General features: G+C 38.4%; 1 protein-coding gene across 7 annotated transcripts in view; it reads right to left on the bottom strand.

Moving 5' to 3' along the window:
• Positions 1-1,013: 1,013 nt before the first annotated feature.
• NEK11 (NIMA related kinase 11) overlaps positions 1,014-24,887 on the bottom strand; it is an 82,901-nt gene continuing 59,027 nt past the window's right edge. For 6 of the 7 annotated variants that reach the window (XM_005481001.3, XM_026799212.2, XM_074539612.1 and 3 more), the window contains 3 exons: positions 21,364-21,424; positions 15,049-15,145; positions 1,014-2,295 (listed from right to left, as the gene is read on the bottom strand). In XM_005481001.3, the coding sequence (XP_005481058.2) occupies positions 2,091-2,295; positions 15,049-15,145; positions 21,364-21,424 (363 nt within the window). In that variant the 3' untranslated portion in view covers positions 1,014-2,090. Of the gene's footprint in view, positions 2,296-11,302; positions 12,217-15,048; positions 15,146-21,363; positions 21,425-24,887 lie in introns of those variants that run through there. The other variant, XM_074539586.1, reaches the window with a different exon arrangement.

Here is a 24,887-nt window from a genome sequence, read left to right as displayed (position 1 = left end):
AATATGGAATCAGGCACACCTTCACAGTATTGAGAAAGACAGGGAGTGTAAGAAGTAACAGGAAAGAGACTGAAACATGACAAACAATTATGTTTTCCTACCTCAGTGAATATCACAGTGGGCTTTAGTCTCTGGCTTGTAACACTGTGTATTCTAAATAAAAGCTGAAGTTAGAAAAAGCTGAAACATACCAGAATCTCTTATTACTTGGAGCTGGAAGTACAGTGCCACATCATCTGTAGCTGGATGTGCCTTTTGCTTCCTCTGCTTAAGCTGCTGCTAAAATAGATGTAGATGACTCTACTTGCCTTTTGCATTGTTCTTAACACAAGTCATAAAGATGGATCAGTAGCACTGCTTAATTGACCATCAATCTGGTATACTTCACTGTAAATAACTCAGGTCAAATAGAAATGTTTTTTTGATATTCTTATTATGAATATCTTCTAATTTACTTAGTACAGTCCCAAACTCCTTTAAGACTTGGGACTGTACTAAATAAAAGACCTTATGGTGAAAAAGCAGGAAGCATAAGGCTTATCATAATGGCTCAATGCCTAAAATTCATTTGGTCTACAATTCATTTTAGATTCCTTTACCAATCGTAGGACTTTGTTAACCTTTAGTCTTTTACACAGATGGAGGAAGGAGCCCAGAATGCAGAATAAGGAAGGAAGAGGTAGAAGGAAAACATTAAGTATATAATCAGAGCCTGATAGACAGTTGAAATCAGCAGGAGTGGGATGCATATGAAGAAGGGAGCATAAACACTAAGAAAGAATATTAACAGTACCAATGTGCAAGGCAGAAAAAAAATCAGTTTACTGTTCCATTTTTGAAGAATGAATTTAATCCAAAACTCTTTAGACAAGTACAGTGCATGACCAGACATACTTCTGCCATTATAAATATACACACCTATCTCTGTGTATGAGAGCATGCATATATGTATATAAATATGCACATACATAAGTATGTCCACAGTTCCTTTGAAGCTCAGATTAAATGCAGCCTTTTTGAACAATCAATAATAACAAGACAATTAGGGGCTGAGTGGCCATACATATACATATATGTTTAGGAGTAAATCTGCCAAATTACAAAAATTGTAGGCATAAGTATAACAAGGATGAGTTAGCACAAAAATCAACAGCAGCTAGAGTCTAATCCTGCATCATTCCATCAATGGCAGCTCTGCCAGTGATGCTCTGAGTGCAGGACTGGCATCCAGCCATGGCCCAGAACACCCTTCCTTTGCTTTAAGTGGCAGAAGAAAGGACACAGGTAACCATGAATCCTCTCTCCACTGTCACAAACATTTGTTCTTCTTCCTGCCCCTTAAATTAGTGCCATATTTACCCACATCTCACTGCATTCTGGACTCTCAAATGGAGCTTACCCACATGCTTAGGTACTACATTACCCTCAGTCGTGTCCTCCAAATACCTCCTGGTGGGAATCTTTAAAATCAGAGGGGTTTGGAAAAGCTGCAAAAGGCAGGCCTCAAAGACAGCAGAACTGCAATTACAGCTAAGCAGTAGCCATAAGAATGGTCAGCAGCAAAATTATATTAGAAGTAGAAAAGTAAGGACAAATAGAACAATGGTCTGTGTATTAATGCTTGTCTAGAATAACTCCCTAAGATACAGAAAAGTATATCTAGCAAGATATTAGGAAGTTCCAAGCTTAATAATAGAGCTCTGTGCATTGTGTTTTAAGGTTTACAAGCAAGTATTGTATTCTAAATAAGCAAGCATTGTTTTAACTGAAGGTATGTGTGCTTATAGTGGTTGCATAGAACTACTGTAAATATGCTTTTGCTTTGTGTGATTGGTTAAAAAACTTTTAAAGTAATTTGTAACATTAAGTTCTTTGTCTGCTGCCTGAGATGTGAGCTGCTGGCATCTTCCCATAGTCATAACCATGTAATGAGACTGATGCTGGAAAACAAAACAGCTTGAGATGCGTTCCTTAGCAGTCCCATCCTGTTGGTGATTTGCCCCCCAGCTGGCAATATTCCTGTACTTGCCTGCTGGCCTGAAGGAGGCCCCTTCCCCCTGGTGCCATTCCCAGCTGCTGCAGACACACTGTTACAGCTGGAGATGTGGCTCTAAAGCCTGGAGCTGCTCCTCGAAGTACAGCAGCTGATCCACTTCGAAGCAATCACTTGCTCTGGAAACCAGTTTCTCCAGACAGCTCCTGAGCTCCTCCTCACTGGCATTCTGCTGTCTCGCTTGCTTGAGGCAGCTGTACACTGCCTCAAATGCCTCCACTCCCAGCTTCCCAATGGCAGATCTGGGGAGAAATATTATAGAAAAGGTCAAGTAAAAGGTAATTCATCTTATATAGTAACACAAACATTAACTAGTGCAGATTCCTTCTAAATGTTGTAGGTTTGATTAAGCACCTTGTTTGCCTGACAGGAAAAGGAACTAAAGTTTCCTGGTGAATTTCTCCATGGTTACTTGCTATACAGAGCCCAAGAATAAAAGCCTGGCCATAGGAAAGTCATGGGAAGCATGGCCATCTTCATTGTTACAATCCAAAAATCCTCTTCCTGCTGACTCTGACAGACTCTTTTATCTACAACAAGTCTGGTAAATGCACATGTATTACTGCCTCCGGATTTCATCAAAATCCAAAGGAGCAATCCAGTCAGCTGAGCACCAGTGGCATTTTATGTGAGCACACTTTGTTACTCATTGCTTTATTTCAGCTTCTATCAAATATAAGAAAACCATTGTACAAGCTCAGTATGATCTAACTTGACACTTTTTTCTTTTCTACAGTGCTCTCCTTTTATCAGAACACAAATCTGTAACTCAGTGACAAAACACACACTGCATCTTAATATTGATTTATGAAAAAGAACCATTTGAAAACTGCAAGACAATGAACAGCATTTCTTCCTCCTAAAGGAAAAACATCTTTCAGTTCATGTGTCACAGGTAACAGAATTTTTCACTCAGTGATGGCTTCGTATGTTGATGAAAATACCAGGGTAATTTTCCTTCAGCGTTTCAGAGACTATCTGCCTGCTCTTCATGCTTCAGACAAAGGATTTGGTTTCTTTCACTATACCTTTACATGTAAGAGCAGTTGAGAGTTGTTTGTCTTTTAGACAAAAAGGAGGTACTTGGAAGGCAACCATTTGATATGCAGGAGGTTCCCCAGCCAGTGCCTGAGGCAGCAGGAGCAGGGACAGCTTGTGGCTGTACCAAGGATGATCCATACAGGGACAGAGAAGGGGATCACAGATGTCTCCTGGTGCCAGCATTAAGGCTTAGAACTTCAGTAAATGTGCACATAGGGAGCATGAACACTTCCCATAGTATTTAAATAGTCAAACCTACCTCCCGACACCAACTTCACAAACTGCAGTTGTAGATTTTCCTGGTTTTGTACTGATTATTTTGTTACATGTTTAACACCAGGGCAAGGTCAACTCTTCTCATACAATAGCGCAATCAGCCTAATTGTGTAGTTGCTTTTTATCAGTGGTCACCCTGTTATTGCTGAGGAACAACATCATCATTATAAAACGTCAGCCAGTAAGAGTTCCATATTATGTGAGTTCCTCAATTCTTAGGAAAACATTGCAAAGAATTCTACTTTATTGCTTCTCAAACTTCTCCCATCTCACTTGCTCTTTGTTTTGCTAGCACATTGATAATGCCCAGGTGTGATCCCCCTTTGGCTTCAGGTCACCCCTCTGCTGGCTCCAGACACAGAGGTAGATCAGGAACCTGGGGCAGAGAAAGCCAAGACCCAGGATCAGAACTCACAGGGCAAAGCTGGAATCTCTACAGGTCTAGACCTGATTCAGTCCTGCTTCCTATAAATAGAAATTAATGTTGTGAGGAGAAAATAAAAACTGTTGGAAATAATTAATTCTCAGACACTGGAAACCTAGGGATTGGATTACCACTGAAAGGTGAATGGAGATTTGTTTGACAAACAATGTACATTTCTTCACAAAACATTATCAAAAATATCACTATTTCTCCCCAGCAGTTAAAAATCAATACATGAAAAGCCATCCTGATATTACTGCTACTTCATCAGTGCCTTTAATGACTCCTCTCTCCCTCTCAGACAATTACGTTCAATTTTTGGGTAGTTCTGTCTATTTAAAGATGAAAAATTAAGCAAATATATACATTGGGAGTATTGCTTCGGCTAATAAATGTGACCTGCAGACTTGAGTCTCCTCTGTTCAGCTTGGCAGAGCATGCAAATCAGCCAATGTGTGCAATAGCTGATACAACAGAATTAAGGGGAAAAATGTTCATAGGTTGAAAATTAGAGGGTAGGTAACAAAAATTATAACCTGCTTTTACAAAAGAAGACATCAGGCTCTGTTTGGACTTGAGAGCTGCATTAATTTGACTCTACTACCACATCATGCAGAGGCAGAAGGGTGGGATCTCAGAGAGCAAATATCAGAGAGGTGTCACCGAGTGAATCTATGATCCTGATGGAGGGAGAGGGGAAAGCACTTCCTGGAAAGGGGGTTTGTCCATCATGGCCCTGACCCTGTGCTAGGGGATATTTGTCCATCCACATAAAATCCTAGAGAGGTGCAGTTGCAGATTGCTATTTCACATGAAATATGGGATACCTGCACTAATGTTTTAAAAAGAATTAAAGCCTTACCACCAAATGTGCTGTGAGAACAAGTGCAGAACTCCCATTTACAGCCACATTTGGCCATCCATATTTTCTGATTTACTGGCATTTACTCTCCTCATGCTATCCTATAGCTCACTCACCTACAAGCTCACTGAGTCATCATCTCATTTTCAGCCAAGGCGAGCCAAGCAAAGGGGACACCTGACATCTGGGATTTCATTACTGTGAAAAATTATGGGCCAGACCTCCTTCCCACACTGGCCTAAATTGTTTTTCAGTGTGCTAAAATATAAGGAATTACATCGGGCTCCACCCATCAAGGGTCTGGCTTCGGATAATACTCAGTAATGTGCTTAAATATCTTCTCTCAGATGTCTTAGATGGAGGGATTCATTGAGCTCAACTTGCCTCACTCCTGGCTGCACAGAGTGGTCCCAGTGCTCTAGGCAGAGGAGATACAGGGCTTAGACACATCCTGTGACCCCAAGCCACCGGCTACACAGCAGATATTGCCAGTCTGGGGACACTGCCATCCACGTAAGCTGTGGCCTGAAAAAAAATGATTCTTGTTGCCAGCTCTTGTGCAGCAAAGAACACATGCCTGAGAAAATCACCTGCAACAAGACCCAAAGGCCATATTGATATTTGATTTGTGGATAATGATGGAGTGTGGACATAAAATAGAGACTTTTAGAGGTTTTATCAAGGATAAGGCACTTCTGAGTATGCAAGATGCAGTAAAGAATATCAGAAAAATCACAGGCACTGCTGGAGTTAGAGGGGAGCTAAATAGGAGCCTTGAGAACTGCAATTTTTAGACACAGGGTGTCTAAAACCATTCCAAGTCATTTAGTGGATCTGAATTCATCCGGCTATCTGGTGATTTGCAGTTGATTTTCTATGCATCAGTGCAAAATTACTAAAATTTGACAATATAATAATGTTGTGTTCTCAGCTGGCTGAGGAAGTTGTAAATCTTTTCCTAGGTGAACAAAGAATTCTCTGTTATTCCGCTGGTCTTCATTTTTACTATTCTGGTGCTAGCTACATATTAACACCTCCTTTCTGGCTTGGAGATCAATTACAATAGAGCTACCTTTATGCCACACTGACAAAAGCCACAAAACAAGATTAATGCTGAAGCTGTGCTCCTCCTTGGGCATTAGCAGCCAGGTTAATATCTCTCAACAACTTGTCATGACCTGCCTTGAAGGATAACTATGACACAAATCAGCAGCTAAGAGGTTTTTCAGCTTCTCACTTCCCAGTGTCATTTAGCATGATGGCAGCAATCATTTAAAGCCATCCTGGTCTCAGTGGTGCCTGCAGGGAGCTGCGTGTGGTCTGTGCAAGGAGAGGCTCTGCACAAGCCACTACTGAACACACCAGAGCAGTAACACCATCAAAGTCCCTCCAGATCAGGCATCAGCACCTCTGCCATAACAGGCAACAAACACACTGCTCCTAAGACAAACACAGAAAATTCAGTTATTTCAAAATAGCAGTTTCTCATGCCCACATCAAAGCAAACCTCAATAAAGGAACTTTCTGGACATGGAATACCCATTCCACTGAGCATTTATTTATCCTTTTGAATGCAGCCAGGCCACCTGCATCCACCACCAAAGAGCACATTGTAAAGTAGAGAACAAATCTGTGCTGATTTTGGCTCATGGGGCATAAAGGCAAGTGCAGGGATCTTTGAAAGAATAATTTCAGTAGATGCCTCTAAATTCTGTTCTTCCTAACTCAAGGAGCTGACCCCATAGGGTCCAGCAGTATTACTTAAGATTCTCATGAACACATCCAAAAATTATTTGTCCCTGAATTAATGCTATTTCCAAGCATCAATTTATTAACCCCATATTTCTCTTTAAAACAGTACAACCATGCTACTTAGCAGCTAACCACCAGTGATATGAATCTCAGCAAAAAAGATAGTTACATTTATCTCCTGAGATGACTTTGCAAAAGATTCAGGAAATTACATACCCTTAGTCTCATACAAAATATTGTTTTCTAACTGTACCAGAAAATCTTAAGATACCTGCTACAGCATCTCATGGTTCAGTAAACAAACAGGTTTATCTCAGTTAGAACACAAAGCATCTCTGTCCTCTCGGGTTATCTTTCTGTCATTCAGTGTGTTGGCATTACTGACTATGAATGATTAAAACTTTGACACTTGAAAGAAATGGCTCTGGGTTCAAATCTTCATTTTCACCGTTACTTCTCTGTTGCTGTTTAAAGATCCCTTGAGATGTGCTAGGAGAAGGGCATAATAAGCTCCATGATCCAGGTTTTAGGAACTTATTTATAAAGGTAGGGCAACTCTTTTCTAGTTCTGACAGCTGTTCAATCTTGGGAATGGGAAAAAAATAGCTAAGTCTAAGAAAAGGTCTTATAAAAAAATTAAAAAGGCAATGGAAATTATTATTATATAAAATCTTGTAAGAAAAAAAAATACAAATTACTAATATTAGCCCCCACCTTCACCTTCAAGCCTCAATGGACTTCGACTATTCTCATATTACTGCTGAATGAAAATTTCTTCACTTGAAAACACAGTGATAATTTTCCTAATTCATCCTTAATTACTTTGTAATTCCTGAATTAAAGCACCTTAATTTGATTGCAAACAAAACTCTCTGATGCCCTACTTCAAAGACCTGCAAAATCTAAAGCATATTTAAGACATGTTTTCCCATGAGTTGAGAAGGATCTTATTATTAAAACATGTCGACATATAGGTGAAGAAATATCAAGCATAATATTCTCCATGCACCTCATATTCAGAGATAAATGAATTTATATAATAGGAATTGAAGCTGACATCTGCTCTTGGAAGAAGCGTTAATTAGAATTTAGAGCTGCTAGTTGAATTCTAGCTACTGTGAATTTAGAAAATGCTTTATCACAAGAGAAAACGTGTTTCTATTCATTTTTCCCACAGAAGGGAAAAAATTACAACAAAACAGTAATTTAAATCAAACCTAAACACTGCAATTGTAAAGTCTTCCTCTATTAAGAAATTTACAACCAATATTAAAAACAAGAGCAGAAATATATTTGCTTCTATGGAGCTTTTCTTCATGAGGTAAGGTGATTACACTGCTTCACTGTGGCAGAATTATCTGAAACACACTTCCCTGAGCTTTATGCACAGTCTGAGATTTCCTAGTCTTTCTATAATTATTTTAAACATTCTGATTTTTAACAGTGCCATGTCATTCAAAGAATCTTTGAAAAGTCATCAGTTTAATTCCTTCAGCATCACTGATCAAGATCAAGAAGGGATTCCTGGCACACTTAACACATACCTGATGCTATTTGCTTTGTTTATCAATGCATTTGCTTTAGACAGGTGTCTCTGAAAAGCAGCACAATACTCAACTATTTCTTGAATGAGGGCATGTGAGGATATAGTAGTTATCTCTGAAAACTAAATAATTATATGTAGATCTTATAAGAATTTAAGAATATAACTGCATTCTCCTTTGCTCAGCTGTGTGGTAATACAGAGTTAATGTTGATTTCCTTTTACATGGCTTAATACTTAATACTGCGTCAGGGGGCTCTCCTGATATAGGATTTCATACCAAAATGAAAGCTTTAAAACCAACCATTTACCTCTTAGAGAAAGGAAAAGGTACTTATGCATTTGCATGAAACAATCAGAATTCTAACTATTACTATATTTATTTTTTCTCAATCCAAGCATTGTCTTTAGCCATATTCTATGAAGTGTTACTACATAAAACAATGCATTTCTGAGTTAGCAATAAGTCAGTCTCATTAAAAGGTTTGTCAATGCTTCAGAGGCGCTTCAATGGAGAGATTAATGAAATCACTTGGTATGGAGATAGTTGATTCTTTATAGAAATATCACAAACATCACAGTAATTTACTCACAGAATTTCCAGCTGGGCTTGAGCACTGTACAGCCACAGAGGGAGGTGAAGCAGCATTCAAGCTCTGAGCTATGCTAAACACCCATACAAGGTTACAGTAAAAGTAAAAATACTCTTAAACAATCCAATGAAAAAGACATTTTAAAAGCTAAAAAAACTCTAACCGCTGTGGAATGTGAAGTGTCCAATTATGGCAAATATTTAAGTGTATATATACATTAAAAATAGACACTAACATATACACAAAAAGACTCCCAAACTCATTTGCATAAGGTTCTATGGAAACGGTTTTTCGAACATCAACCATTTGGGTTTAGTTCACATCTATATCTTTCCAATGGGAGATTAAAAGTCCACAACTTCTTTCAGATCTCTTCACATCTGTAGCTCTTTAAAAAGTTCCTAGCATAAGACAGGACTAAGGCAAATTCACATTTTGGCAGAGCCATAAAATTCCATAATGACACCATTCTAGAGAGAAAGAAAGAAAAGCAATTACCAACTGTGGACAGTAGATTTATGATTTTCAGAAAGGCCTAGAAAGATTTACATATTCAGTTTCTTCTGGGTCTGCATTAAAATAAAGTTTGACATCTTTAAATGCCAAAACAGCTTCACAGAGCTGTTTAGGCATTTAAAGATGGAGATAGAAGTCCAGTACCTAATTTTTTCCCTACAAAGCAAACATTTAATATCTTTCAAAAGAGAGCTTCGGCCATTCCTGCATAAAACCTCTTGGAAAACTCCCTGCCTACATTTCTCTCAAGCAAACTTCCCAAGGTTGCAATGCTACTTCTAGTAAATGCTGTCAAAATTATTCAAGTGCTTCCATATTGAAAATAGACTATATAATTAATGCTGTGCACAAGTGTTTCTGCATTTGCAAACTATTGACAAAATCAAGGTGCTGGAAATCTGAACAGCTCAATCTATGCATTATGTATGCTCAGCACGAGAAACTAGGCAAGCTACGCTTTGTGTGCAAAACAAAAAGAAGTACAATGGTCTGAATGTTTTGAATGTTTGGGGCCACTTGACATTTTCAAATGAATAAGCCTATACTTAAAATTTTAGTTGTTTTGCTACTGAAATGCAATTTTCAAAGTGAATAGAGACACTCTCTAGTGCTGAAGCAATCATAGCATTAATGTCCACTTTAAAAAAAAGTCCTTAAAAATTCAGAATAACAGAATGACTCATGGATCTATGACATACAGTTCAACAGAGAAGCTGAAAAGAAAATCTGTTTTCTTTACATATCTAAGCAAATTCACAAAATATTACACATTGTTATGACCTGAGGTAATAGCAATGTGAGGTGATAGTGATTCAAGTAATGTGAAAAACGGGCAAAAGATGAGAGTCCCAAAAAATGCATCAAACTTTAATTGTGCCCCAATACTCATTCACTCTAACTACCAAGTTTGTTCTCACTATTCATTTCAAAGTGCACCCTAACAAATGGAAAGCTGCTGGGAACGGCTGGAACCATGGTGTTGGCAGGTGGCATGCTCTTCCCATCCCACGCAGGATGGAGAGGAGCAGTGTAGGAGACAAAGTGCCAACAGGAGAAGCAGCCCATTTTTGTCATGGAAAGGGGAGGACAGAGGGAAGAAGCTGAAGGAAGACCATGGAAAACGCCTGAGGAATTAGGCCATCAGCTCTAGCTTCAGCCTTGAGGGGTTCTTGCTGTTCCTCCTACACTTCTGAGCAGCAGACACTGTCTCACTCACCTTCATTTCTTCTTTGGCAGGAGAAGCAGAGGATTTGCCCATTCCCACTTTCTCTTTCAGTCATTGCCTTGGGACAGCAATGACTCCTGAGCCAGGAGCACCCACTCACTTCTCTCTGACAGAAGCCAAGAACCAATATCCCAGCTTGGCCACACACAGGCAGGGTTCAATCTTTCAGTGTTCCTGCTGAGTTCACTGTACTCTCACTTGCTTGTAAAGCAAACTGCAAATCCAAAATACTTCAAATTTGGGGTCTGGAAAGCATTGAAAAGTATAAATGGTGCAATTATCTTAAAATAGATTTTCAGTAAAAGAAAGAGAAACTCATGGACTAAGATGTTTAATTTTTTTCCATAATGAACCCAGTAGACTCATTTGAGCCTGGCCTTTAAAAATGAGGTGTGAGAAACTGTGACAAGGAAAATGGATATGTAAATAAAATTTTGGCTTAGCCCATGAGATGCAGAAAACTATAGTCATGCTGTAAGATGCCTTGGGATCACCAGACAGAAATTATTACCTGAAAATGGAGTGTTGGACAGAACACTGGTGTGTGTAAGAGGAAATTCAATGCTCAAAAACATTTCATGATCAATATCTTCAAGAGTGCTCTATTCACCTGCAAGAAAGTGGTAGCTCAGACAGTGTCAATAAATTTCCTCACCAAATACGTCTTTTGTCTGTGAGAAGACATTCCTCAAGCTTGTTTACATCATGATACCATCAACATGACAGTCAATGGCAATCAAAAGGTCACTGATAAGTTCTTAAATCAAAATCTTAAAAAACAATTAGCTTTTCTGTATTTGTTGCTTTTGTCTTCACTAAAGCTGCCCTCAATGGCATAAATTAAAAAAACAGTTTCAGTTGGCTCAGAAAGGTCCACTCTGTATAAATTGAAACACTACATCAAGTAAACACTTTCTTTACTGTAATTTTTTTTTAATTGCACCAAAAAATGTGCAAAAAGCCTTCTATACTTCTAGCATTTTAGGGCTACTTATCTCAAAGAACATCCAGTGCCTACTGAATGACCTCAAAATGACCTTTATTTCTGAATTTTTAAGATAAACAATGCATTTGATGGCAGCATCACAAGCACAAGAAGCATATATACATACTGCTCACGAGTCTAAACCAATAGTGTTATGAACATTCACAGGAGCAGAATAAAAATATCACCCAATGCTTTTTCTTCATGACTTCTGACAGACTGCTTTACTTACACTCAGCAGGGGATGATGAAGTCTTTTTCCCGATTGTGGTATGCTGCTGTGCATAACACTTTGGGAACTGACTAAGAGGTGCACACTGCTGGGCTAAAGGATTTTAATTTACTTAAAATTTGGGCCATAAAAGCCTGTTCCTTCTACTGCCATACATTTTATTGAATTCTAAAGTGCACATTAAAGTTCATGGCTATTAAAATGACTCATTGTAGATATTCATGGATATCTCCACAAAGGAGCACAAAACAATCTGCACCAAGATTTTTGTATGGACCTTGGAGGGAAAAAAATTAATAGGTGCTACTGCAATTTAATCTGACAGGGAAAAATGCTTTGGCTTGAGGAATTGCTTCTGAAGAACAGTGTGGTTCTCTTCTGAGATGCACAGCTGGAAAGTCTCTATAGGGGAACATCAGTGGAACAGTGTGAGCAGTTTGTCTTCAAGGATCTCTCTATGAAGATAACTTGGATCTGGATAGCATGTGGCAGTAACTCTTCCCAGACTCAGCATGTACCAAGTTACCTTGTACCTCCAAAGATGGAAACCACCACGAGATTTTGATGGTGGCCAGGACAGAAGATACCAGGAAATGGCTCCTCCCATTTCTTGCATCCAACATGATTCCTCAGTTTCAAAACCCAATACAAGGAATAAGAGTCTCACAGTCCAATTTCTATATTTGGTTGAGTTGTCACTGCTGGCACACCAGGCTGGGAAGGAGCATAACAATAACCTTGAGCTAGTTCAAAAAATGGAAATTTCTTATCAACACTGCAGATACCAATATCCAAATGCTTAGCACTGAAGTGGAAATTTTTGTGGAGACAATTAATTCTGCTTGAAAGGTAAAGTTAAATCTCTGCTCTTATAAATTTCATAATGACTTCTGATACCAAATATAACAAAGTAGAAATAGTTGTCACTGGAGTTGGTGATTTTATCATGACTTTTACTGAGAGGACAGCAATTCACATTGATGCCGGATGCAATCAGCTGGAACAGAGAGTGCAATGGTAATTGGAAAGAAAAAGTCAGGGCAAATATTTAGGGGTTGAAGTGATAAAAAAGCCATTTCTTTTCACTTAAAGTAGGAGGAGACCAAACACTCCTACCTACCATATTCAAGAACATTGGTGGCTTCCTTCTAATTCCCATAAAGATTTTTAGCACAGCTTTGCTCTCACATGAGTATCTTTGCCAAGTCCACCATAAGAATACAGTGGGAATCTCCTAAATTGATGCTCTGATACACAGCAAGTCAAAGAAGGCATTCAGTGAGTCATGCTGCAGTAACTCAAGCGATGAGCACATAACATTTTGTCAAGTGACTGCCTGGCTACAGTGGTTTGCTAGCCAGCATTATTCATGTGTCAATTGGAAATGGCTAAAAGGTGCTTTCACTGTTAGACTCTGTGTTATTTTAGATTAATCTACCATTTTATCAGAGCAACTGACACTTTCTGCCAGTAACGTAATCTGTAATGCATAGGCACAAAGTTTCTTTATGAGCAGCTCATGACATAGGACTCTCTCTCATCAGAACCTATTGTTCCTAACATCTGGAAATGGTACAAATCCCAACCCTTCATAGTCCTCTTTCTAGAGTAACTTGACACCCAATCAGATTTCATTGCACCTCCACATTATTGCCCCTGCTCTGCTCTCCTCTTTCCTTTTAGGAACTCCAGCTACACAGTTTGTCTCAGTAAGACAAATCCCCCACATTTTTTCCTTCATCAGAAGCTCTCATCTGGAAGATCTCTCTCCCAAAAGTCTGCACCTATCCAAGTAAAACTGAACGGCACAAGTCTAAATTACATTAGCCTTGCTTATGTGGCACTGTTATATGGATGACATTCAAAAACCACATATGAAGTTTGCTGAAGGATGAGCAGAGAACCTGTGGCTTTATGTATTGATTCATAGCCATATGTGCTTCCTTCTCACCACTGAAAACCTCACCATGCCCTGTGCGTAGATTGGCCAGGGGTCAGAGTTTACAGGGATCTCCTTAACTATGCCCATGCTGGGTACTGTGCTCATTGACTTGCTCCTTAACCCTTAACAAGCAATCCCAATAGCAATTAAGTCTTTTCTGACCTTTACATATTCAGAAAATGAAAAAGTCATGCTATGTTTTGGAGAATCACAAGAAACCATGAAAACCATGGAACAGTACTAGAAAAAGAGAATTTGAAATAAGTGATCTAAACATAATTCAGCCCTAAAAGCAATGATCATGAAGCCCAAATATTTTAATTCAATCCAGAAACCATGAGAACACCAGGTGAAATCTCTAAGTTCAGTAGGCATTTTGACTAAAAATCTCACCTTGTGAGTAGCTGGGACAACATTATGCAGTAATTTCCAAGTAGTTTCCATGAAAAAAGAATGGAAAGCAGTACAAATGGAAGGCTGTGAGACCTTGGACTGATTGCACAGTTAGTGCTAAGCCATGAAGTGAAACCTCAGGAGCTGCTGAATCTTGAAATACTATAAAACTAAACAACTTCTATCAGGAGTAAATGTGATTGGTATTTTCCTGTTGTACATGATGATTTGTTTTAAACAGTGATTGCTATCAATTCCGCTGGAATTGTACACATTTTCTTCAGAGAGCTCACTTAAATAACCCTTAGCATCTACTGTTTGAACTTATTTGTATTCCAGTAACATCCACCACATTATTGCCACTGTCCACCTACACAGGAGAAAAAATTGCCCTTTTTTAGAGAGTTTATATTCTGAGAGCAATTGAATCTTGCAACATTGCAAAGAATATTCAGTCTCAGAAATAATACACATCACTATGATACACTGACATAGATATCAGATGATAGTGATAGATATCACTATCATCTGATATCTATGATTATCAGATCAGCACCTAAAAGAGGATGCAATCAATCTTGGAAGGCCAAAAATTACTGAGTCAAGATAAAGGCTCAAGATACATTAACCAGTACATTCTAGAAAGGAAGCACAGATCATTTTATTAAGACACTGAAACCTTTATAAATACAGCTGGGATTTCAGCAATGCTGAAAATGAGTAGACAATGAGTTTCAAAGGGAACTGTCCACCTACTGCCCACTGTCTCATTTGAAAATACCAGCCAACAACAGCAATTTTGTTTGGTTTAAAACATCATATCACCATGGGGAACAAACCCACTTACTTTTCATTCCAGGCAAAAACGAATTGCAGGTGAGGGAGCAAACATGGTGGTAATGTGTACATCTGCAGGTGATTTGTGGGCATGGGCTGTGCTAATAAAGAAAGTGAAATTCAGAATGACACCGACAGCAGGGAAGGCAACTGGAGCCTGGAAGGATGTCAGTGATTGTGCAGCTTACAAGAAAACAATCAGAAGTGAGGGTCAGTTTTCATCCTCTCTGGAGGGAAGCAGGCAAGTCTTTGAACATCTTACCATCCATTTCTTTTTGTTGATGGGATTTTTGGGTTTTATTTGCTGTGCTTTGCAGTTTTCCAAATCCATATTCCTTGCCTGCACATTGGTAACACATAAATTTGCTACTTACTCCCTCATGCGTTTCAGCTTGGTCTCAGCCATTGTGCTGTTGAGAGCTCTGAATCCCTGGGGCTCCCCTGGAGACACTCTGGTGACAGTCCTCGAGCCTACAAATCAATGCACAGACACACAACCTTATTCACCTTCATCCCCTGAGCTCTATTGCAGAATCAAGGGCAGTCAGAAGGAGGAAGACTATTCCTGTTTCTCACAAGGCAGTGCCACATTAATTAAAGATGAATTAGATTATTAAATGTACATTAAGGGCAACTCCTTTCTGAGGGACAAGTAGGTTTATAGCCTAAAGGCACCAGAACTGTAATAACAAGGAATGCACAAGGAATTACAACAGAAAGGACAATCACTTCAGGAAGTTCTGAGATGAATAAATATCCAACAAAATTATATTTGTTTAGACAATATGCATTTTCTTCCACTGTTTTTTTACTTATCTTTAAGAGCAAGAACATTCTTCCTAACAGGCAGGTCTCTCCTTGAGCTTGATCATTACTGTAAACTGGAAATATTTCTCTTAAGACATCAGTTTCTCCTTCAGATAAAGGTACTCTTTTTATGCATTTATATATATGTATAAACATTCCTGTATTTGTAAATACATATGTATGTGTAAGAGATATATACATGCATAAACACACATGCCCACTCTTTCTGTTTGCAGGCCTTGTGAGCTGTTGCAATATTTCAGGACCTAGGGCTCACGTACCACTGAGGCACTTGTGCACAGGAACACAGAAGTGCTGAATCACAGAGGACTGTCAGGGTTATCAGCTCAAATATGCTGCAATTTCACGTAATCATCCCATCATACAAGTCTGTGGTTTTCCTAAGAAATTTATGTACTTTTTGCCCTGACTGCTCCCATTGAAAGACAATTTCAAAGCCTCACTGGGAGCTGGTGGCTAAAATCTCTTATTTCCAGATAAAATTTCTTTGTCAAGCAGTTCATGCTCATTTTCCTCCTGTGCCAGTCCTTTCCCTTGGCTTATGCAATTCTTTCCTTCCCTTTTGCATACTCCTTTCATGTCACTTCATATTTTCTGAAAAATCCCTTTGCCATGATTTCTTCTCCTGGGAAGCTGAGAAGCCTCAGAGAAAAATGGAAACCATAACTATCTGATGGCTTCTCCTGTGTTTTGCTGCTTTGGAATGTGGTTTGGAGATTGTTTATCCAACATGTGACTTGTTTTGACTTAATGACCAATCACCATCTGGCCGTGTCGGAAGGAGGTCACGAGTTTTTAATTAGCATCTTGATAAGCCTTCTGTAAGTATCTTTATTCTTTAGTATAGTTTTAGTGTAGCATTCTTTAAAGTAACATAATACATAAAATAATAAATTAGCCTTCTAAGAACATGGAGTCAGATTCATCAAGTCCTCCTTCATACGGGGGACCCAGCAAATACCACACCTTTCATTTCTCCATAATTGGAAAAAAAAAGATCCAATTTCAGCTTTCAATTTGTTAAGCTGAACAAAGCAGCTATTTTAGCCTCTTCTCGCAAATTGTTTGGCACTAGGATTTCACTTCCCAAAAAAACGGAGATGTATTAGGGTGTAGATGTGTGGGCTGTGCCACACAGGACCCAAGTTCTGACCAGGCATGGGAAGGCTTTGCATAGGGTAGGAACAAGCCAAAGGTCAAACACGTTAACACAATGTCTTGTCCAACTGAGCACACGCTCTCCTCCTACCAGGGGTTTTTAGCTTGGACTCAGCTGGGGTTTGGCTTAGTTTGGATTGCATTAACAGGGATCACATGCAGCCAGAGGCAGCTTGCAGCTCCCCTCCCTCTATGAGCTGGTATAGACACCTCCAGAGAACACCAAATGCTTCCCTGGAATGGGCAATCATGGCTCTCCCAACAGTTAAGCTCCTACGCCTGACATGATTCTAGACCCTGATCACATCCATCTGAATGCTGAGATTACAGCTTTCCATTGTGGATGATCCTTCTGAATCACTCACAGTGATTGGATTCAGAAGCTTGGAAGCACAGAAGAAATGGATTCCTGATTCTGCTAGCAGGATGGACAAACAATTGCACATTTAAAAACATACTCCTAGCTTATCTTACACCCAATAGCTAAGAGTTATCTGGTGCCCAAGTATTGCAACTCAGGTATAGTTAATGTAGTTTAAAAGATGAAAAATTACAAGCCCAGTTCTTACTGGCGACCAATTATTTCACCCATTATTGCAAAAAGCATTTCCTGATCATTTACTGTAACAGTGCACATGCATATCCATATGTTTTACATGGAGTCTGTAAGCATTCAACTCCTTCAGCAGCACTGGAAAATTGAGTTATCCTCAGGACAGCTCTTAGGAAATCCCAGGTGCTGCACAAAGCAGTGCTTGCGACTTAGTGGGCTCCTCTCACAGTTGGCACAGTATTAAGGTCCAGATGTAGGGCTTTGGTGCTTTGAAACCAATTAAAAATTGATTTCCTGAGCAGCAGTGTCCTAAGGAAAATATAAACCTTGCAGTCTCTTAAAAAGGAGTACATTTAACCACAGGCACCAGATAAATTCTGGCATTATTATTATCACAGGATAGATCACTGTAGTAAAAGCTCAGCATATTCTTTCTGTGTAGTGAATTCAGTATATTTATTACTACAATATTTCCTTTTCCTCTGACATTTCATCATTAAAAACATCCTTCTTGTTTGTTTTGGGTTTTGTTTTGGTTTTTGTTTTCTCCCCTGGGATTTCTGGCTAAATAATTCAAATTTTGTATACTTTACACATTGGCAGTTGGCCAAGAAAAACTTAGTCTCTATATCTTGCAAACTCTATATCTTTCTCTCCATTTAATATGATTTTTTAGCTACTGAAAGGCAACACAGACTGAATATTTTAAGATGCTGCGAAGGTGTGGTTAGTAATTAAAAAATGAGTTCTCAGTGAAGGCTGCTAACAGCTTGATACATTGGTGCTACAGCACACCTCAATAAATGTTGCTGGGGTAATTCATAGCCATACCACTTCTACGTCAAAGGTATTTTCTTAGAAGCAGTTACTTGATTAATAATGTATTTTGCACCCAGCTTCAGGCAGTTTGTGTACTCACATATCAACACACAACAAGGAACTAGGCTTCTTCAAAAAGTTACCAGATAATTATTTGCATTTTTTATCCAATGTATCATTCTTGATCCATTAAACAAAATCAAATGAAACAACAAGAGCAGTGTCTTTTCAAAACCAGGTATTGTGGCTTTCTAAATGTATTTCAATGTCTCCCAATGTCTAACCCAGTATTGCAGAAACAACATAGGGCAAAGGGCAAAATATCTTTGTCCTCTCAGGTGATAGAGCACCAGTTGGAGGTTTGCACTGAGGATCTGCAGAGAAAGGAATTTATTCACAGGTGCATTATCTGCTAAGAGTTTTCATAAATTATGGTCCAAAGGCATTCCTACAAACATTCCTGCTAATGACCAAAGAATAGGTGATACACATCTTCTGCATCTCTTCATAAGCTACGATGAGCTGTGAAGCTGTTATCTCCACTGAATCATAAACGTCTGTTTGTATTTCAGATTTCTTTTCCTTACCTTTCACTGCTACATATGAGATCCTACAATGCCTTTTTGTACAAGATAGAAAAGATTAGAAACAGATGTGTTTTCCAGATTCATAAACAATACAAAGTGACCCAACTGCCCCTAACCTTCTCTCCCTTAATGCCAGGCAAATGTAGAAAATTTTAAAATGAGTTTTTCAAACTCCCTTATCTTCTGCAGTTTTTTCTGTGATCCTCCCAATTTTTCAATTTATCAGCACAGCCCATCTTATTTCAAACACTCTTCACATGGACCTTTATAGACAACACAAAAGCAATTGTGTACCACAAAAGCTCTTGTACTTGGAGTGATTCTGCGACCTCTTGAGGAGAAAACTCAGCTACCTCCCAAGTCCTTTTATAAACACTGAGGTTTATACTAAACAAATTCCACATGTTGAAAAACAATTTATATTTATTGCATCCTTTTTATCACAGCCTTCACTTTTCTTCTTGGTTATTCTCTAACAACCACTTGGAATGACTCATAATCTTTTTGTAATACTTTAACAATGAAAGATGCTACAAGAAATTCTGTCCTGGCCAGATTCCTGCTTCCATTGCCCTATTATTGCCATGAAATCCACACTGTTTTCAGGAGTAGCCATTACAATTGTGTTGCAGCTCTGTAGCCCAGCAATATGGTATTGCCACTGCTTGCCCCAGGCCACACACCTGGAACTGAGTCTGCAAGGCTTCAGGCTTTGTCTGATCTTGGCTTGTCCTGACAGAAGTTTTGATTGAAGTGCTTAAGATACAGCAGCAGTTCTTTGAATTACTATGTAGTGGGCTGTTTTGTTGTCTTTCCAGTTATTCTTGTAACATACAACCTGCTTTTTAGATGGATTAGTAGTATTCTGTGTAGAAAGACATATTTATAACTAACAATTCCATTAATGCAGAGAAGTACAGGCCTGGTACAACAGCAGATGACTTGAAAAGTGGGAACAGAAGATGAGATGCAAAGGATTACAGGCATGGGAGGCCAAGAAGGGAGGCTCTGGCTAGCACTGGCAATGCAATGGGTAAAACCCATGTGTTATTGGTTAGTTAAAGAAATGCTGACCTGAAAGGGGACACAACTAGCTTTAGGGAGAAAAAGACAGCAAGTATCTAACCTATGTAAATTGCACTATATATAGAAAATATTGATGTAATGGGAATTTGGAGCCCAGTGAAGAATATGCAAGGTATAATTGAACATTAGCACACATAAAAATGATCCCCACTGCAGGTTTATATCTTGATTTTGGAAAAACTTAAAATAATGAAAGTTTAAACTTTCTAAGTGATACTGAGCATACAAAGATAAAAGGGAACCTGGAGATCTAATTATCATTACACATGTTTCTTTGGAGAAAATCATACCTAATTACTGTCTAGTTTGAAAAAAAGCCTGTAAGTTTCATCACAGACTGGTTGGAAAATTTTTTTAGTGATAAAAGTACAATTTATTCTTTAATACTACAATTTTTAAAAAGTCATATTCTTGTCCCTAATACTGAAGAGAAAAGATTAAGATAAGGGATACTAATATTAAGATTGTTTTTAAAATATCACTGTTTGTCTTAATACTCTTGTTTGTTCTCACCAACCTTCAAGACAATTCCTCCCTTTAATTAAAGGGATATTGAAGCACAGAGCAAAATTTTTCTTATTTCAACTTCTGCAAACCCATTGCAGACAGTGATGCTGCAAATGCATAAATATGTGCAAAATTTGGAAACAGGGGGTTCTCTGTGAGTGTGAAGAGAAACTGGATGTAAATATTCCTTTCTTCAGTGCTGAGGGTCTCCTGGCATAGGACCCAGAAGATGACCAGTGGCTACAAGACTATGGATGGCAACAACTTTGATCACTCCCTTTCATCCTTCTTCTTTGGCTCTCTCTTCCCATCTGCCCAGGCTCACCAGCAGGTGTGAACCAGAGCTCAGCACTGGAAGAACCTCTGGAAGCAGGACTTCCTAGGAGTCTCCTGTGCTGTGGTTTTAGACAATCCTAAGTCAGGTTTATCCCAGCTGAATGAGTGCAAACAAAGCAGCTGAACGAGGATGCAGCTCCCATGGGAGCCTTTGGGAACTCAGCTGGCCTTTCATGCAGCTCAAACTCAGGCTGCTGCTGGCACAGCGGTGGCTCTAAGGACAGCAACTGGTGACAGCCACAGTAAATAGCCTTCTTTCACATTAGCTTTCTTTTAACTTTCAAGTAGACCACAATGACCCAGGCTTTCCAACTGTAAATCTATAGACAATATTTTGCCAGAGATTTTAGGATCAAATTATAGACTTAAACTCTCTCTGTTTTCTTTGTATCTGCAATGAGATACTGTTACATAAATTATTATCCAAACCTTGATCATAATTTAAAAAATATTAAATATTTTAATTCATTTTATTTTATTGTAACCAGGATTAATAACTATAAAATAGCTTACATATCTTCAAATATTTTCCTCTGAAGAGAAAATGACAGTAGCCAAGTTTTTAGAAGTTTTTTTTTATAACATTCTATACTTCTAACTATCATGCTTTATGGTTTTATTATTTTCAACAGAAGCACTTAACTATTTATGTCTTTCTTTTGGTATAGTTACACTTCTTTGCAGTAGATTAAGGAAGTAATTTTCAACGGAATCACATTTTTTGAGTTATTTTGTTGCAACATGGAAATAGGTGGGCAGTGGTGCATACAGACTGCTAATCACTGCTGCTATCTAAAGAAGATACATCATCTTACCCAATGAGCTGCTATTCAGGACACTCTCCAAATACTCAACCATCGCCTCCATATCACTGTCCTGTGAATAAAAGAAATAGGAACAGCATTTGTGTGACCACAAACCTAAACACAAACACTATGTCCCAGAGGTACCATCCCACAAACATAGAAGATATCACATCAGTAAGTGTCAAGACTAAACTATAAAGAAGTTACATTGCCCAGGACATTTTCTATATCTTCTCCTGAAACATCAGACTTTGGAATGATGCAATAACCAAACAACAATTTAAGTCAGATTCCTTGCAGACCACAAGTGTTTAGAACAACTGTGCATGGAATTTAAAGGAGATATATTTACTGTGGAGGGTGGTGTGCAGTCTCTGAAAATATACCAGCATTTTATCATCAGTTAGTTCTGGAATATCTAAAACAATATTACATTGAAAAAGGCAAGTTTATACTTTTTAACTATGCCAAAAATTTTATGCTTATGATAGCTGCCCACAGCAAATGAATACTTATATTTCATGTAATTGCATCTACTTACATGTCTAGTAACAACAACTAATTAAAAAAATTTTAATTAAGAAGAGATTTTAACATTTTTATATTTCAAGTGTTCTGCTACCAAACAGATGGCTGACACTTTTGCCATGATATGCATATGAATTACTGTTTGTGTACACAGATGAAATTTAAAGTTCTGGCCATTAAGCAATGATTGTTGTCCAGGAAGAACATCACAATTTTATGAAAGTCCAAGAAAAACTTGGACTCTGAGTGTGTAGAAGCTGCTGCCATATCACATTTAAAAATGCAGCATTTCTTGATATTTAAAACTGAGAGTCAAAATCTCGACCTTGTCAAAAAATATGTCAAAAATACGTATTTTTAAAAAAAAGTCAAAAATATTTATTTTTTAAAAATAGTATTTTTTTAAAATAGTCAGCACTCTATGCCTTTAAGATTGAAAACAATGGAATAAAAACAAACACTATTGACCTCCACTTCTATGAGGGACAACCTGTTTTATATTCTTCTGTGATCTTACTAAAATGCCCATTCTAAATTTCTCAACTTAGGAACTGCCAGTACACCTAAATAAGACACCAATAATTGTTGGCAATGACTTCCAGCTGGTTAGGGACCTTCTGGTGCAAGTGGGAGCTGTTATGGATGAGCATAAACTAACTATTCTTCACCCCAAATTGTTTCATGGGCTTATATTTGAAACAGGCTCTGCTACTTTAGCTGAGGTTTGCAAGGCAGGAATCAAGTTCTTGGTTGGCCATTACAACAGGTAACCCACAGCTCAGAGGTTCAAAGGAGCCTCTTTTCCCTTTTGGAGCAGCCTGTGGGGTCCTGATTGGATCAAGTCAGCACAAGGGTTTCCAGTTCTGCAGTCAGGAAATGCATTCATTATGTTAACATACACAGTACATACTGAATATTGAATTAAGACAGTATTACAGATATAATTTCTCTGTACTTCTAAAAAGAAAAAAGAACCATTAGGACTTCATTAAAAAGATTTCATTAAATCTTTTTCATTCAAAATGAAAAAGTTGTATTGATTTTCTGCTAATATTACTTTATAATTATGTTTATTTTCATTATCACTAACAGTTAACCACAAATCTTTAGACAGATAGGCAAAACATAGTAAATAACCATATAAAACACTATTACTTTGATAAAACATTTTAAAATCATTTTTTTATGGGATAAAGCCTGTAATTCCCAAACCTTTGACTTCTCTCAACAGGACATCATATTTACTCCAATTATAACAACAAAGCTGGTTTCTTCTCTTTATGCTGTAAGGTAAAAGATATATTTTCACCTCTTCATCACTCCTATCTTTTCCCCACTTGGGTTTAGCACTGGAGGAGGATTTAGCTGTTTCATTAAATCTATTTCTTTAATCTTTCTGTCTCTCTCTTTTTTTTTTTCAGAGAAAGCAAAGCCCTACAGAAGGGACAAGGGACTGTGCCCAGAAGAGAGGCACTCCCATGCACAAGGGCCAGTGTGGATGAATGCTTGCACATTCCAGATTCAGAACAAGCAGCCCCATTTCTAACTGCCACAAGCCTGCCAAAACATATGTTAGGAATCCAGTGGAGCATCTTAGGGGTCACAGCACACAGACCACTCAGAGCTGCTAGAGCTATGATAATTTATGTCAGCTGATTATCTGGCTTGACACTCTCAGAAGCAGCTTGGAATTTGAAAACAGGAACCTACTGCATCACAGTAGTAGACTTTGTCATAGTGAAGAGGGTGAATTTGTTATTATGTTCATGAGAAAAACCACTAAGAGCATGGTGATGAACTGCAGCAAAGAGCATCCACCAGCATCCCAGCTAAATCAAAGCCAATGGAAGCTTCATTACACACTAACTTCTCAAGATGAAACCTCTGTTAAGCATCACAAATTGAAATGCTTTTAAAAACAGTTTGTCATTATCTTTTATGATTTTCCCCTAATTAGAAACTGGCTCTCCCATTAAAAAACATGTGGAAAAGAACCACTGGCTTGAAGAGGTGGAGGTCTGGAAAGGTAATTGGCAAATTGCTGCTTGAAATCTGTCAATGGGCATTTCTGCTCCAAAAGAAAGGAACAAAGGACACTAAACTCCAGTGCTGGAAAATGTGTCTGAAATGAGATCGGCTGTACCAACATGAGAAAAAAAAGCTGTCTCAGCTCCCACCCTAAACCTTTAAATTTAAAGTGTTTCAGTGCCTAACTCTACCTTCTAAGCAGTCTTACATCCCACATGAGGCTGCTGCTTCTCAGTCTGTCTTGACATCTGTGAGAGCCTAATATAGCTTGAATAAATAGCTCATATCCCTTTCTACATCTTGCACCTTAATATGTTGTTCATAAAGATGACTTTTCTGACCCCATGCTACTGCATGAACATTGGAAATTTTTTTAATCCTTGTTTGAAATAATGGGGTCACCAGAGAGCACCACCAGGTGCAGCATTTCTGCCCTCTCTGCACAGAAGTAACTAGTAAAGCAATCTTGGGATTGGAAATTTAAGAGATTTGCAGAAACTACCTTACTAGCCTTTACTGTGTTGCTGTGGAATGACTTTTTAGCACACATCTCCAAAAGCTTGGTTTAAGGTATCTTTGAAGAAAGGGTTTAAGAGTATGAATACCATCAGAGAAATAGGAGTTTTGGTATTAAGTAAATAACTGCAGAAGCAAACATCTGCTATTCTGGTAGGATTTGAAGCTTATTATTAATACTGGGCATGATCCCACCTACCTTTGAGTGGGATTCATCTCACATAACCATTGATATCCAAAGAAAGATGTGGTGTGCATGTTAATAACTGTAAATCCCTTTATAATCACCAAAGAGAGACATCTCTGAGTATTCCATCCAACCTGAATTAGATGTTTACTCCCTAATAATGCTTGCTTACTTCCCCTCATGCCTTTCTGTTTGTTGAGTTCATACAAAGGTGTTCAGATTTACACAGGTATGTTCAGTCTGCTTTCACTTCGGATTTACTGCAGAATTTTTC

The sequence above is a fragment of the Zonotrichia albicollis genome, chromosome 1 (genome assembly GCF_047830755.1).
Source record: "Zonotrichia albicollis isolate bZonAlb1 chromosome 1, bZonAlb1.hap1, whole genome shotgun sequence".
Classification (NCBI taxonomy): Eukaryota; Metazoa; Chordata; class Aves; order Passeriformes; family Passerellidae; genus Zonotrichia; species Zonotrichia albicollis.
Note: the sequence above shows the minus strand (reverse complement) of the source record. Positions and strands in the feature narration are given on the sequence as shown.